The sequence below is a fragment of the Neoarius graeffei genome, chromosome 6 (genome assembly GCF_027579695.1).
Source record: "Neoarius graeffei isolate fNeoGra1 chromosome 6, fNeoGra1.pri, whole genome shotgun sequence".
Taxonomy (NCBI): Eukaryota; Metazoa; Chordata; class Actinopteri; order Siluriformes; family Ariidae; genus Neoarius; species Neoarius graeffei.
Window position 1 is genome coordinate 6845409 of NC_083574.1, and position 16856 is coordinate 6862264.

General features: G+C 41.9%; 2 protein-coding genes across 3 annotated transcripts in view; one reads left to right on the forward strand and one right to left on the reverse strand.

The window, feature by feature from the left end:
• The window catches only part of LOC132887355 (dysbindin domain-containing protein 1-like), a 57112-nt gene extending 48167 nt beyond the window's left edge, over positions 1-8945 (forward strand). The window contains exons 4-5 of the mRNA XM_060922822.1: positions 8495-8676; positions 8748-8945. Coding sequence (XP_060778805.1) covers positions 8495-8637 — 143 coding nt within the window. The 3' untranslated portion in view covers positions 8638-8676; positions 8748-8945. The remainder of the gene's footprint in view (positions 1-8494; positions 8677-8747) is intronic.
• Positions 8946-14250: 5305 nt separating this feature from the next.
• LOC132887708 (AFG3-like protein 1) overlaps positions 14251-16856 on the reverse strand; it is a 62803-nt gene continuing 60197 nt past the window's right edge. For both annotated transcript variants that reach the window (XM_060923239.1, XM_060923238.1), the window contains one exon: positions 14251-14786. In XM_060923239.1, coding sequence (XP_060779222.1) covers positions 14556-14786 — 231 coding nt within the window. In that variant the 3' untranslated portion in view covers positions 14251-14555. The remainder of the gene's footprint in view (positions 14787-16856) is intronic.

Here is a 16856-nt window from a genome sequence, read left to right on the forward strand (position 1 = left end):
CCGTTTGAAGTCTCCAATTTCAACATTTTCCCGGGACCCGGGCCAGGCCAACCCTTACGGGCCGGGCTACACATCAGCAGCACTGCTCTGATATTTTTTCTGGGGAAATCCCTGTATATGTATTGATAATGCATAAATTAAAGTAAAATATCATGTCAATAACTAAACAATGCATGAAAACAGGATAAGTTAATAGTTAAATGTAGCCAGTTAATATTAGCAAATTACCTCAACATGCTTTTTCAAATTAAATGGAACTCGTGGGTTGTAGACAGGTGAAGGAGGCGCCTCAATTCATACGACTTTGTTTAGAATTAATGAATTATTAGCTCATCCAGCCGACGAGTTTATGCCATCGTTTGTTGTCCGGCGTCATCCAGATGTCACGAAAATCACTTCTCTCTCAAGTCTTCACCAATTTTTATTATTTTTGTCAGGAAGGTAGGTCTGCCTGGGGTACATTATGGATAGCTTCGACCCAAATTTCCATAATTGCAATTAATAATGAAGATATGGCATAATTAAGCCCTAACGAGCAGTTTCCACACATCACTTCTCCCTTAATTCTTCACCAATTTTGATTCTTTCTGGCCTACAGAAAGGGTACCTAGGGTGCATAGAACTTTTATATATTAGTCTGAATATAGTGTATATAGTTTGCAATGTTTATTGTGCAAGGTGGCCCACTTTAGATCGTTCCTTCTGGACTAGACGGGGCCGGAGTGAGCTACGCCGTCATTGACGGTCCCGTTTCACACCCCTGTCCTCAAGCTTCTTTTCTTAACAGCTTTATTGGCCCTCAAACAGCAAAGCTACAAATTTACAAGACATGCAAATGAAACAAAACCACAAAAAAAGCAAGGTCCAAAAGCGTAGGCGTGAACGGGACCTAAAGCCTTTGCTAAAACGTTAAAAAAAAAAATAATTTCGAAGGACTTGGGCACAAGTAAAATCTATTGTTGCCAATGGCAACCACAATTACAAGCAAGGCCTGTCAGGACCAAAATCATTAATTAACTACTCCTTGTACACATTCGTAACAAAAACCTTGAAAGACTTTAAACTAAGGAAATTACTAGGTGTAGCTAATTGAAAAGTAGAGGTTTTCCAAAAAGGTGCGTCTAAGTACTTAATAGCTCAGGATGCCCTCTTGTTTTCGACTGAGCAGTGTTGAAAAATGAATGTCCAAAAAAAAAACCCACAAACAAACATGTATTCGATTCTAACCCAGGTTTAGTCATGGACATTGTCTCTTTCTGAGCTGCGAGCATGTCTGTCCATCACTATGGCGGCGTTTTATCGTCCTACGCATCAGCTGAAGCGTGCAAGCTTTCTAATGGCTGTCATATGGGACAAAGCAGAGAAGACACCAACATATGACGTGTGTTCGGGAGCAGTTGGAAGCCTGACTCACTGTTCACTCGCTGACAGATTAAATGCCATTCAAATCAAATACGAGTGCAGCTTTACAGTGTTTCTACAGAGCAGAAATCACATCACAGTCATGAGACTGGTCCTGTGAGAGAGGCTTGAAATGCCAGAACGATGAACCAAAGCTCCTCGAGCGTTTACATGTCCAGCGTTTAACAGACGCCTTTATCTGTAACGTGCTTCATCGTCTCGATCAAAAACAAAATCGAGCTGACGGGGGGGTTGTGAAGATGGAAGACTTGTGTTCATTCCAACACCTGGGTGCCAAGACTGAGAAGAGTCTTGATGCTTAGACCTTAAAGGAACATGGGTCAAGTTGAGCTATGATTTGAGAAAGTGCCTTCAAGTCAGTTTTTGGCTTCGTAGGCAAGAATCGGTGTTTTACATTTGATGTGGCCAGTGGAGGGAACGACAGTGAGTGACAGTTCTGTGGGTGGAAACAAACGGCTTGTTGATGAGAGAGGTCAGAGGAAAATGGCCAGATTGGTTTGAGCTTTTTTTTGCCAGGAAGGATGTAGTAACTCAAATAAAATCACTCTTTACAACCATAGTGGGGTGGCACGGTGGTGTAGTGGTTAGCGCTGTCGCCTCACAGCAAGAAGGTCCGGGTTCGATCCCCGTGGCCGGCGAGGGCCTTTCTGTGCGGAGTTTGCATGTTCTCCCCGTGGGTTTCCTCCGGGTGCTCCGGTTTCCCCCACAGTCCAAAGACGTGCAGGTTAGGTTAACTGGTGACTCTAAATTGAGCGTAGGTGTGAATGTGAGTGTGAATGGTTGTCTGTGTCTATGTGTCAGCCCTGTGATGACCTGGCGACTTGTCCAGGGTGTACCCCGCCTTTCGCCCGTAGTCAGCTGGGATAGGCTCCAGCTTGCCTGCGACCCTGTAGAACAGGATAAAGTGGCTACAGATAATGAGATGAGACAACCATAGTGAGCAGAAAAGCATTTCAGCATGCAACAGCAGAACAACACATTGGGTTCCAGTCCTGCAGCCAAGTACAGGAATCTTAGAATCAACAAGAAGTTCCTATTAAAGTGGCTGGTGAGTGTGTAATGAGTGTCTTAAGTCATTAGATACCTTAATGAGGCAGATCCAAGTACATTAACGACAGTATGTTAAGGGTGATGTTTTCTAATGAAGATAATTTTTAATAATTAAAAAAAAACAAGTAAACATGGAAATTAACTTTAAAATTGAGGTTTGTTGATTAGAAGGGGTGCAAAGTTCTCCACTCAGCCATAAACTTCAGCTCGAATTAAAAATAAATCTTGATCTTAGAGATTTAATCATGCACATGACAGAATGAGCGAGAGAGAGACAGTGAGAGTGTAAGACAGTGAAACAGAGCGAGACAGTGAGAGAGAGGCAAACAGAAAAACGCGAGTGTCAGGATGAGACCAGACCGTTACAGCATCCATATTCATGAGCCATCACTCAAATGCCACAGTGGCGAACCTGAATGAACTTGAAGCCGATTGGAATTCTCACTGTTACCTGATCAACCGTCTGCACACGATATGCAAAGTGCACAACAAGGTCAAAGGATGAAGCAGAGTCTGTCACATTCACACAGAAACCTGCACAGAACTTTAAACATCTCAGGAACTCGTTCAGTGTGTTGAAAAAGTGCTTCTGTTTGTGTATGTGATATTTAATACAACCCACCGTGGCCTTCATAAAATCTCAGTAAGTCGTGATTTATGATTTCCTCGTTATCTTAAAAAGTTCACACCTTTTACACTTTGTGTCTGAGTGGTACAGATTGCGTCCAGTTCTGAATGCTGAAATAAATATTCAGGAAGACGTTAAATTCACAAACGCCTTCTCTTAAGTGGTACAAAGACTGCAGATTGTACACCAGCGCTGATCAGAAACATGAAAAGCACAAGCACTGAGCAGAAGGGGAATGGGATGTTCATAGCCTGCAAGAATACAAAGGAGGAAAAAAGCAGGACAAGCTGCATTTGGCCTCACCTGGGGGAAGGTTTACTGATGTGCGATATGTATTAAGCCTGGCATATCATTAGTAGGGTGACCACCTGTCCCGCATAGCGCGTGCAGCATTTGAAGCCGAATTTATGCGTCCCGCATAATCGATGCTTGCTGAGGGGGATGTCGCTCTCCCCGGGTCACCCAGGCAGCCAAACGAATATTACTTGACATTTCAGCACACCGCCGTCGCCACTATAGACTGTAGAACAAAACCACACACCCCTCACAACTGACTGGTTGTTGTCAACTTTTTGTTGTTGCCATGACACCGCACTCACGTGCACAGACAGTGACGAGGGACGCAGGTGCAACGCATGCATTGCTTTCATATTAAAAAATGGAGAAAGGTACCGGGGAGATGGCAGGTGAGGCACCGCCACCTCCAGTTAAAAAGAGAAGGTGTATGTACAGGAAAGAGTGGGAAAATGAATATTTGTGGCTGAAAGGGGTTGAGGGGGATACCGAGAGGGCTTTTTGTGACCTTTGCAAAACATCTTTCTCAATCGGACATGCATGCATAGATCTTAGTTCCATGGCGGGGAATACGATGTGAAACGACACAGGCTCGCGGAGACTCATAAGAAACGTGTGCAACAGAAAGAAACGTCTAAATCTATGGATGCTTTCCTCCGACCTAAAAACGACTCTCTAGCTGACAAAGTGACTGCGGTTGTGAGTTAAGAGACTTTTTCTACTGTTTCTGTTGTGCTGAGCCACTACAATTCCTGTTAATCCACTGAAAACTAAATGGAGACTTGTCGCTATTCCTGCTGTACTGATGCACTGCAAAGCCTCAGACTCAATATTATATTATGATTGATTTAAAGTGAATAAATTGTAATGGAAAATATATAAAATTGAGTAGCTTCAGTAAATCATAAGTGGAAATGTGTCTGTCAAGTCATTGAATGGTCAAAATATTATGAATGTTTATGAAAAAAAACCCACATTTGGTGGCCTGTTCATGACCATACATCACCAATAACAGCAGAATAGGGTATTATTGATATACCATGTAAGGTAGTATGTGCTAGAAATGGGTAAACCACTATCTGTGAGTCTTCCAGCGGCCGGCGCGGCGCATTGGGGGCGGCGTCCCACATTGTCCCCCCTTGGGCTTATGAGCAGGTGGTCACCCTAATTATTAGAAGAAGAATCATCATAGGAAGGAAGCACACACCCACCACACTGAGCACAGTGTATGGCAGCTCATAATGGACCAAAACACTACAATCTACAACTCTTCACACAGCTAGAAGGTTCTCCAAGATTATATTAAATGCTTTAATTCACTTCAAATTAAAAAATTGCTCTCTTTCATAACTGTTACATCAGCAGGAAAGTCCAACTCAAGCCGTGGACATCAACAGGGGATATGAATTCAACCACACTGTGAAAAGCCACACCCTGTTCCCAGGAAAAAGAACAACAGATACTATTCCAGTTGATCCAGAAATCCCACAATGCAGTGGAATAATGTGCAGGAAACCCACAGTCTATGAGATAATTAATGGATGAAGGAAGCTATGTGGAGAGAACCACTTTGGAAAAACAGAACTAGTTTGGTTTGGTTAAAAGAATAGCAGAGACTTAAGAGATTTTTTTTGTTGTTTTTTTGACTGGAAATTTCCAGTCTGAAACTGAAAATTTATTGGGATAAAGCGCCATCTTGTGGTCACACGGTGCATAAGTCAAAATTATTTACCTTATTAACAATAAAATACAGTCAGTTTTTTTTAGGAGAAAAAATCTCCAGACTTGCAGTTAAGTGCAAAAATTTGTAAACCCTTTCTCCAAAACCAACAAATTACATGAGTTCAGGTTTAGCGGTTTGGGTTTTTTGTTTGTTTGTTTTTTGCTATGATCAATAAAATAATTGACGCTCACAAATCAGGAGAAGGCTACAAGAACGTACACTACTATTCAGAAGTTTGGGGTCACTTTGAAATGTCCTTATTTATTTTTGAAAGAAAAGCACTGTTCTTTTCAATGAAGATCACTTTCAACTAATCAGAAATCCACTCTATACATTGCTAATGTGGTAAATGACTATTCTAGCTGCAAATGTCTGGTTTTTGGTGCAATATCTCCATAGGTGTATAGAGGCCCATTTCCAGCAACTCTCACTCCAGTGTTCTAATGGTACAATGTGTTTGCTCATTGCCTCAGAAGGCTAATGGATGATTAGAAAACCCTTGTACAATCATGTTAGCACAGCTGAAAACAGTTGAGCTCTTTAGAGAAGCTATAAAACTGACCTTCCTTTGAGCAGATTGAGTTTCTGGAGCATCACATTTGTGGGGTCGATTAAATGCTCAAAATGGCCAGAAAAATGTCTCGACTATATTTTCTATTCATTTTACAACTTATGGTGGTAAATAAAAGTGTGACTTTTCATGGAAAACACAAAATTGCCTGGGTGACCCCAAACTTTTGAACGGTAGTGTAGCAAAGTGTTTTCAGGTAGCTGTTTCCTCAGATTGTAATGTTATTAAGAAATGGCAGTTAACAGAAACAGTGGAGATCAAGGTGAGGTCTGGAAGATGAAGAAAACTTTCTGAAAGAACTGCTCGTTGGATTGCTAGAAAGGCAAATAAAAAAAAAAAACCTGCTTGACTGCAAAAGACCTTCAGAGAGATTTAGCAGACCCTGGAGTGGTGGTGCACTGTTCTACTATGCAGCGACACCTGAATAAATATGACCTTCATGGAAGAGTCATCAGAAGAAAACCGTTCCTGCGTCCTAGCCACAAAATTCAGCGTCTGAAGTTTGCAAATGAACATCTAAATAAGCCTGATGTGTTTTGGAAACAAGTCCTGTGGACTGATGAAATCAAAATAGAACTTTTTGGCCACAATGTGCAAAGGTATATTTGGAGAAAAAAGGGTGCCAAATTCCAGGAAAAGAACACCTCTCCAACTCTGAAGCATGGGTGTGGATCGATCATGCTTTGGGGTCGTGTTGCAGCCAGTGGCACAGGGCACATTTCATTGGTCGAGGGAAGCATGGATTCGAATAAATACCAGCAAACTCTGGAAGCAAACATCACACCATCTGTAAAAAAGTTGAAGTTAAAAAGAGGACGGGTCCTACAATAAGACGATGATCCAAAACACCTCAAAATCTACAATGGAATACCTCAAGAGGCCCAAGCTGAAGGTTTTGCCCGGGCCCTCACAGTCCCCTGACCTAAACATCATTGAAAATCTGTGGATAGATCTCAAAAGAGCAGTGCATGCAAGACAGACCAGGAAACTTGTAGAACTGGAAGCCTTTTGCAAGGACGAATGTGTGAAAATCCCCCAGGTAAGAACTGAAAGATTATTAGCTGGCTACAAAAAGTGTTTACAAGCTGTGATACTTGCCAAAGGGGGTGTTACTAGATACTAACCATGCAGGGTGCCCAAACTTTTGCTTCGGGCACTTTTTCCTTTTTTGTCATTTTGAAAATGTAAAAGATGAAAATTGTTTTTGCTTAAAATATAAAGGGAATGAGTCATCTTTAACTTTATGCCTTTTGGAGATCATTTCATCTTCAACTTGCTCAACTGTTCACAGTAACAGCAATTTTGACCAGGGGTGCCCAAACTTTTGCATACCACTGTATATTGTTAAAACAGGTGCACTTTTTAAAAAAAATTTTCATCCAGAAACAAAAAAGAATAAATTAAAATATATATCTCTGGCGGCACGATGGTGTAGTGGTTAGCGCTGTCGCCTCACAGCAAGAAGGTCCGGGTTCGAGCCCCGTGGCCGGCGAGGGCCTTTCTGTGTGGAGTTTGCATGTTCTCCCCGTGTCCGCGTGGGTTTCCTCCGGGTGCTCCGGTTTCCCCCACAGTCCAAAGACATGCAGGTTAGGTTAACTGGTGACTCTAAATTGACCGTAGGTGTGAATGTGAGTGTGAATGGTTGTCTGTGTCTATGTGTCAGCCCTGTGATGACCTGGCGACTTGTCCAGGGTGTACCCCGCCTTTCGCCCGTAGTCAGCTGGGATAGGCTCCAGCTTGCCTGCGACCCTGTAGAAGGATAAAGCGGCTGGAGATAATGAGATGAGATTTCACAAATATATTATATAAACGTGTCACGCAAACTTGGTCTTTATCCGTTTTGCAAGTTTCATCTCTAACCGGGCGTTTCACATGCACGAAAGCAAAAATTTCCCAGTTGCATGAAATGAACACAATCCTGTACACACTTCCTGTCTCAGCTAAATGCTCTGTGCATATTTCCAAGGTTTCTTTAATACCAAAACAAACAAAAACAGTAGTATGGCTTCTACTTGCTCTGTCTTTGTATTCATTTGGAAAACATTATCTGTTTTTAAGATATTTTTTGGGGGGGCTTTTTGCACCCCTATTGGATAGGACAGTGCAGAGACAGGAAATGAGTGGGAGAGAGAGAGACGGGAAGGGATCGGGAAACGACCCCGGGCTGGAACCGAACCCGGGTCGCCCGCATCCACGGCACAGCGCCCTAACCACCCGAGCCACAAGGCCCCCAAACATTATCTGTTTAATATGCACTATGCAATCAGGTTAAAAAAAGCAGCCTTGGGCCTAAAGCGTCGAAGGTTTGATTCCCAGGACCTGCAGGAGAAATGTGAGGGGAGCTGAGTGAATGAACAGCACTTCTCCTTCCCTCTGTATCATACATCAATGGCTGAAGTGCCCTTGAGCAAGGCACCCGACCCTCAACTGCTCCCTGCTCTTCAATGCAGAGGATGAATTTCACTGTGAGTGTACATGTGACAAATATAAAGGCTTCTTCTTCCATTCATTTACAGGCCCATATTATTAATCACAGAAATCTCTGAATCACGAGGGAAACCACTGACCACAAATTGCTGAAAGACAATAAGAGCAAATTCAAAAACAAGGACCGACAGGAAAAGATTTTAGCTGAAAGAACTGTCTGCTGCACTCAAATAACCAGACTGTGACGGACAACTCAGCCATGTGGATAATACAAAAAAAAAAAAAAAGCACTTCTGCACTTTCTTTTCTTTTCCCAAGTGGAACAGTGAGACAGCGCTTTGGGGAAAGCTGGAGTCTGACTATTTGTGTGCGTTCTCAGGTTATCACCAGCACCCAGGCAGAGGAAGCTACCTGCGCTCTCCTTCTTGGACACGCTGCAGTAAGCCGGAGCAGTCCCACGAAAGGAAGCACCACAGCGATTCAGACAGCACAGAGTCCCATCGCAAACTGGAACGGCCCTAAAAACCTTGAGAGAAACACAGCTGGGATACACACAGCTGGGTCAGTATTACACACACACACACCTGTGATGCTAAAGACAATAAACATGATCTCATGCTCTCATCCTGCAGGAAGTACAGCAGCAATACAGAGCAACCCAAACATCTCTGGCTGTGTCTCCATCAGACTCTCCTCAAGGGCTTTCATTTATCTGGACTCCGTGAAAAAGTTTATTCCAGAGCGAAGCTTTGAGTAAAACAGCGAGAACCAGGGCAGGAGTTAGCGAGACGTCATCACAGCTTGTGTTTGGGTGATTGTATAAATTTGTTGCTTTTGAAAAAGTAACAGGATGAAGTGTGTAAATAATAATAATAATAATAATAATAATAATGCTCCTCTTTAAGCAAGGCAGAAAGGAAGTCTCAAAAGCCAAGAAACTTTTTAAAATACTGTGCACTATGGACATTTCTTAACCCTTAAAAAAATAGAATAAATGATTAATCAAGTCTCCAGTTTGGAATCACATGTTTAAGGTTTCATCTGATCATTAAAGGTGCGCTTAGTGATTCTGGCAATATAACAAACCGGAATGGGATTCCCCTCGGAGATGTTCTCTTCTGAGGAAATATTTTATGATCAGAGAGTTTGAATGAAATACTACAAAGTTTACAAAAGAATACTGTTGCTTAAAAACCATTGATCCTACATCATGAAAACTCCAGGTTTTACGACAGCAGAGTTTCACCCAAACACTAGAACGTTTGCAAACTTTACAAAAGATTTTTGTTGCTTAGAAATTCCACCTTTAAACAAAAACCTCCATCATGGAAATCAACTTTATCCTCATTTTAAAAAGTCTGCAGTTGTTCGAGGGAGAAATTTTCATTTGCATTGGATTCATTAATTATTTTATACGTTCAAACCTGCTCGTATTGAGGTTTTTCACCCACGTGACCAAGTCATGTGATGCATCGTTAGGCTGCCATTTTGGACGTCACGGCTCGAATCAGTTTGAATGCGAGGAAGGCGACAAACGAAAAACAAAAGAAAAAGGAGCGAGATGCAGAAAACACCTTCGCTATCCAGCGACGTAGGGCATTTACAGGGCGAGCAGAGGGAGAGGTATTTGCAAAAATTGAGGTTAGCAGGCTTAGAGAACGACGTTTACCTGCTTCCACCAGGATTGTTCACTGACGTACGGAAGTACACGAAGCCCTCGTCTTTACCTGACTTCGGCCCACATGATCTGTATACCTATGTCGTTAAAAACCCATCGCCATACACAGGTATTGATCTGAAAGCGTATAAGAGTTTGGATACCTACAAATATTTTGTGTCAGGCTGGGTAACATGCCTACATCAGCGGGTCGTCCCTGGAGCCGGTGGTCGCCATCTTATTACAGCTAAGGTTTGTTCACATTTTCATTTACTTTCGGTGCTCAGGATAAACAAAATGTTATTAAATGTCATTGAAATAACTTAGTCTGTTGAGACATGGCCTGTTATAAATTTGCTGTTACCAGGCAATGACCAAGAACTGTATTATTAGGGTCGGTGTATGTGTTGTAGCAGACTGTTGATGACTGTTAAAACCTTTCAGTCTCAAGTTTTTCCTTTACTGTATTTACTAGTTTACTGTAATTATGATCCGGCAGCTATTTACACCGGATCCAGTGTAAATAGCTGCCGGAGCGTGCTCCAGCTTGCTCCCCCTCAAATTAAGCAGCACGCTCCGGCTTGCTCCCCCTCAAATTAAGCAGCACGCTCCGGCTTGCTCCCCCTCAAATTAAGCAGCGCGCTCCGGCTTGCTCCCGGAGCAAGGCGGAGTGCGCTCCGGAACCTCGGCCGGAGCACTCCGGGAGCAAGCCGGAGCGCGCTGCTTAATTTGAGGGGGAGCAAGCCGGAGCACGCTCCGGCAGCTATTTACACTGGATCCGGTGTAAATAGCTGCCGGATCATAATTACAGTAAAGGAAAAACTTGAAACTGAAAGGTTTTAACAGTCATCCAAATGACTGAATGTAAACATTGCTACAGTAACATACTAGCTACTATGTTGTTGACATTAGCTAGCTTGACCTTCAAAACGGCGGACACCGGGGCGTCACGTGACCCTGTGACGTCAGGTGAAATACCTTAATTGAAGGGTACTGGATCATTACGGAGTTGACCAGATATTTAATGGTTTAGACATAGCTATTTATGATATGAATAGGAGTATTGAATGTGTGTGAAGCAGGAAAATATACGCATCGGTCACAATGGACTAATAATCAGCTTTAAGACTTGAGCTTTAATTAAGAAAAAGATCCTTCCATTTATATACGTCATTGTTTTAATGCACTGCATTCCTCATGTCACATCACATCACATCACAGACCCTACAAGTGTTTTGCACAACCAGCACTAAAACATCTGTATAACAATCCAGTGGTCTCCAGTTGAAACTCTCAGTAACAACAAGACGATGTTCTATCACAAATGATTCACGTATTAAAAAGACTTTAAAAATACATTTTGATCCATTTAATTTCTGAATTCAAATATAACAGCACAGTCAGGTCCATAAATATTCAGACAGTCTCTGTACCATCACAATGGATTTGAAATGAAGACTTTAGCTTTAATTTGGGGAGTTGAACAAATATACCACGTTAAAACAGCTTGGAAAAAAAAAATCACAGCAATTTTTTTAAAACCATTTTCAGAGGCTCAGAAACAAATCGGACAGTTGACTGATTAGCAGCTTCATGGCCCGATTCCTCGTTATTTAATGACAAAAGAACTGGAGCGGATTCCTAGTGTTGAATTTACACTTGAAGACGTTCACAGGAACTCAAAATATGAAATCCAATGAGGTGGTGTTGGACTTGGTTAGTACAACATTATCATCCTCAATTTAAAAAATAAAAAAAAAAACACAACCCACACCCCCCACAACAACCTGCTCCTGAAAAACATCTGTAATCATTTCAGTGTTTCAGCAGAATCTAATAAAAAACAAAAAATGTATAGGAGTTGAGTGCAAAAATCCATATCCCTCTTATATGGGGAGGGGAATATATATATTTATTACAATTTATCTACAAAACCTGTTACAACATGACCTAAAAACATTCCACCCAGCTTGAAAGTTTGCATCCCTGACCATCCATTGTGCTTTTTTTTTAACGTGCTTAGATAACTTTGATGTAAATCGAGTTGAGGATGCTAACATACATACACACATTTTTCCAAGGATTACATTCATTCAGTCATCTTCAAACTCATGCTGGATCTCGAACCAGGAACACGCTGACACGTGGGATGGAAAACATCCTGGATGGGACACCAGTCCACCGTAGGGCATCCCGCATCCTGCTCACGCGTACAGGCAAATTAGAGCAGTCTCAATCCTCAGAGGAACCCACAAGCTCATGTGCATGTAGTGCAGTGTTTTGCATTTTGTAGTCCGTCAATCACAGTGAAGAATTACGACAGAATGGAATGGGTTTGTGGACAAATATTGCCCCCTAGTGGATGAAGAATAATTATTGCACGTTCGCTATTACTCGGGAATAATTATCCGTTCTCACGTGATCTTAATGTGCCCTACTCCTTCCAAAGACGACACCTTGACTCGAGATTTTTTTCCCCCCTCTGATTGTAAATCCAGTGTTTTCCTGCTGCATAAAAATTGCTGAAAACTTCCACCATTTTCTTTCAGGAGCTGCTGGTCACTTAGTCCGATTTTGTAAACGTACAGATATGTATAAATACAAAAAGCACCAGAAATGTAACCTATCGGAAGCACAATACTTCTACAATACAATATTCATACTTACACATGAGCTACATTTACAGGTAAACTCAGCCATTTCTCCTCAGAGTAATAATAGAATCTCAGGAGCGAAGAGTCTTTAGGATAGAGATGTTTCCTGAAGGCTGAGGAACATGACGACAAGTAATACTGACCTAGAGCCGTTTTATGCACTAAAAACCTGATACTCCTATAATAATCGTATACTATAATAATAATCGAATCTGGAAGAATCTCTGTGCGTAAGGGTCAAGGCCGGAAAACCATACTGGGTGCCCATGATCTTCGGGCCCTTAGACGGCACTGCATCACATACAGGCATGCTTCTGTATTGGAAATCACAAAATGGGCTCAGGAATATTTCCAGAGAACATTATCTGTGAACACAATTCACCGTGCCATCCGCCGTTGCCAGCTAAAACTCTATAGTTCAAAGAAGAAGCCGTATCTAAACATGATCCAGAAGCGCAGACGTCTTCTCTGGGCCAAGGCTCATTTAAAATGGACTGCAGCAAAGTGGAAAACTGTTCTGTGGTCAGACGAATCAAAATTTGAAGTTCTTTATGGAAATCAGGGACGCTGTGTCATTCGGACTAAAGAGGAGAAGGACGACCCAAGTTGTTATCAGCGCTCAGTTCAGAAGCCTGCATCTCTGATGGTATGGGGTTGCATTAGTGCGTGTGGCATGGGCAGCTTACACATCTGGAAAGACACCATCAATGCTGAAAGGTATATCCAGGTTCTAGAGTATCATATGCTCCCATCCAGACGACGCCTCTTTCAGGGAAGACCCTGCATTTTCCCACATGACAATGCCAAACCACATACTGCATCAATTACAGCATCATGGCTGCGTAGAAGAAGGGTCCGGGTACTGAACTGGCCAGCCTGCAGTCCAGATCTTTCACCCATAGAAAACATTTGGCGCATCATAAAACGGAAGATACGACAAAAAAGACCTAAGACAGTTGAGCAACTAGAATCCTACATTAGACAAGAATGGGTTAACATTCCTATCCCTAAACTTGAGCAACTTGTCTCCTCAGTCCCCAGACGTTTACAGACTGTTGTAAAGAGAAAAGGGGATGTCTCACAGTGGGAAACATGGCCTTGTCCCAACTTTGAGATGTGTTGTTGTCATGAAATTTAAAAATCACCTAATTTTTCTCTTTAAATGATACATTTTCTCAGTTTAAACATTTGATATGTCATCTATGTTCTATTCTGAATAAAATATGGAATTTTGAAACTTCCACATCATTGCATTCCGTTTTTATTTACAATTTGTACTTTGTTCCAACTTTTTTGGAATCGGGGTTGTAATAGACATTGTTCAGCCATGGACAAATCAGAAGCCCGAGCACCAGAGACGAGCAATTTTACATTTGGGATGTACAATTTTTTTTTTTTTTTTAAATATTCATTCATTCATTCATCGAAAAGAGTACTTCCTACTCCGGTGCGATTTTTTTTTTAAAAACCCAATGTTTAACGCACATTGCAGTGATGCTGGCCTGGCAAGCCAGACTAAATGTGAATATTTATCCACTTGTAGGCAAAAATATTTTTGGCCGCTAGGCGGGTGGGTCTAGTTTACTAGGCTACAGTGATGCGGCTTGTCCGACAACTTTTTAAAATTGAGGTCCTAAACGTCGTGTGCCATGTCAGAAACTGTTAGAAGTAAATAATAAAGTTTATTTCCCTTGATCTGTATTAAATAAATCGCTTAATTAGATAACTAGCTCATGAAACATTACTTTAGATAGTAATATACTTAGCAAGTTATACAGTAAGAAGGACTTCCAGGCAACTGAAACATCGGAAGCACACTGGAGATTAATTAACGAATTTATAATGAGTCCACTCTTGCAGTTTAATTGTATTACATACAGTACACACGCCAACTAAAATTTTTTTTTTCCCCCACATCCTTGTTTTGAGATCACCTCAGACCACAAGACTGAATCCCTGCGTCTTCGTTAGCGCCTTGATGTTTCAACTTGAACCTCCTTCTCAGGTCCTTATCTCAGTCAAGGGGGGAAAAAAAGCCTTAAAAATGAACTCTTTAGCGTCGGCTGGGATCCTCCGTCTGCTCCGACGCTCATTTTTGTCATTTACGGCTCCACAGAGCTCCGTCCGTGCTACAGGTAAATAAACTCTCTGTGCTGCTGTGAGGAGTCTTTATGCTGAGACGAGTCGCTCTCCTTGTCCCAGTCCTTCAGGCCTTCAGGCAGACTCGTGTCCTCATCGATGCTGCCAGTCCCCTCGACAAACTCCTCATAGGTGCATTTCTCTACAAACGGCCTCGGGCCCAAGAGCTCCACCATGTCTGCTTTGTCCAGGACTTCGTTCTTCAGGAGACGCTTCCCCACCTGAGACAGGAGCGAGGAAATTATATTTAGTCACTCACTCACTCGCATGTACCTAAAATCAGCTTTAAATGATCAGCTCTTCTCGAATGCATTCTGATTGATTAGTTTTCCATAGCGGCAGCTCGGACAGTAGTGCAGCTGGTTTATACTCATGCTTTCATGCCCTGGTTCTAATACGTTATTTCTATAGCAACAGCGCAGACCTTACATGAACTGATCAAAAAAAAGTGTGTATTACACACACACACCGATATGAAGTTCTCTACAAGATGCTCATTTAACAGTTCTAGAAGGAGGAAGGAGTCTCCAGTATCAGTGATTTGTAACATTCATAATGTTTTCTTCAGGACAGAGGGAGTTTATGCTTTGCGGTTTCACTGAACAGTTCATAGCTGCTATAACACGAATCTCACTTGTTTTGTGGATGTACCAGAACATTAAACGTAAATGGATAAAAAGTAACACACGTCATGCCTTAATTTAAAATCTGTATAAAAATCAGTGGCAAACTGTTGTACTGTAAGAAAAAAAAAAAAAAAAATTTCAGGGCATGATTTTATTGGGAAATAATCACCTTGGGGATGGCAACCATAACTCATTACAGCTTCATCACACCACCCCATACAGTAGTTGATTATTTTCCTATAAAAATCAAACCCCCCCCGCCCCCAAAAAAGCGTTTTATTCCTTACTTATGAAGTGCGACCCAGTACGAGCTCAGTTGTGATGCAAGAAGATTAAAGGGCCTTTGAATCTCTCTACATCCAATAACTATACAAAATCGTTTATCCACACATTCTTCATCTGCGTGCAAACTGCGCTTTCATGTCATGTTGGACGTCCGGGAATTACACAATGACATGTTGTCATACTCCAACAGGTCGCTTCTATAGAAACAAACACCTTGTCATTCAGATATAAAACTAAACTGTTATTTATTATGGGGCCACTGCAAGAAAATCCTGAGAATTTTAATTAAAAAAAAAAAAAAAGTGAATCCTGATAGCCTGGCAAGCCAGACTAAATGTGAATATTTAGTCTGGCCTCGCTCGTAGACATTTCCGAAGCGTGTAGGAGGAACAACCCGCTGTCTTTCAAACTGTCTCTGTGCGTACAGGCCAACGCTCTGACCAACCAGCGCAACAGTGACTGTGACGTAGTCAGAGCGACAGAAAGCAGTGGGGGAGGACTTGAAATAAATAATTTTTCAAAATGTGTATTAATTAATAAACAGGATCTAGATATTAAGAAGTTTGGAGATAATGACCACAAGTTTGGAGTCTGTACCACATACTTAACATACACTTTTTTGTTTTTCAAGTGTTTGCTTAAACGGTTTGAGAGTTTTTATTTTTATTTAGTGGTGTTTGGTGAAATAATTTCCCTTAAATTTAAAATAACGGGAAAATAAGAAACAATCAAAAAGTAATGTTTCAAAGCTGTTTATTAATTCTTCGTACTGCACAAACTAGCCCCATCCTTTTGGCTACGAGCGGAGCCAGCTGGTAGATCAGACTTTTGCCATAGCCGGTCGGCAAAACAGCGAAAACGTCCTTCTTGAAAAGGAATGAGCGGAGAGCCTCTTCCTGCTCATGTTTCAACCAAAACTCCAAGTCTAATTCTTCTAAAACTGATTCCAAAGCGGAGTCAAACGCGCGCTGTTCACTAGCCGTAGCCATCTTTCCTGTTGCGCTTTCTCCAGCGTCGCGCAGCTTTGTCGTCACTCCTGCAAAAGCCCGCCCAAAGAATCCAAACAAAAACCTTGCGTTGTGATTGGCGGGCACGATTTGATGCCCAGGGTGTTTTGTTGATATGGTGCGAGGCTAGACCCATTCGCAGGCAAAAATATTTTTGGCCGCTAGGCGGGTGGGTCTAGTTTACTAGGCTAGAATCCTGATGAGCTAGAGTCAAAAACATCTAAATAAATCCAGAACGTTAAGGCCGTAGGAGCTCATCTGGCGTGCCATCGAAACAACCACGAGAACAAAAACCTCAAACAGATTCGAAATGTGACGATGAGGGAGAGGACCAACCTCTATGACAAAAAAAAAAATTTTAAATTTTGTTCCC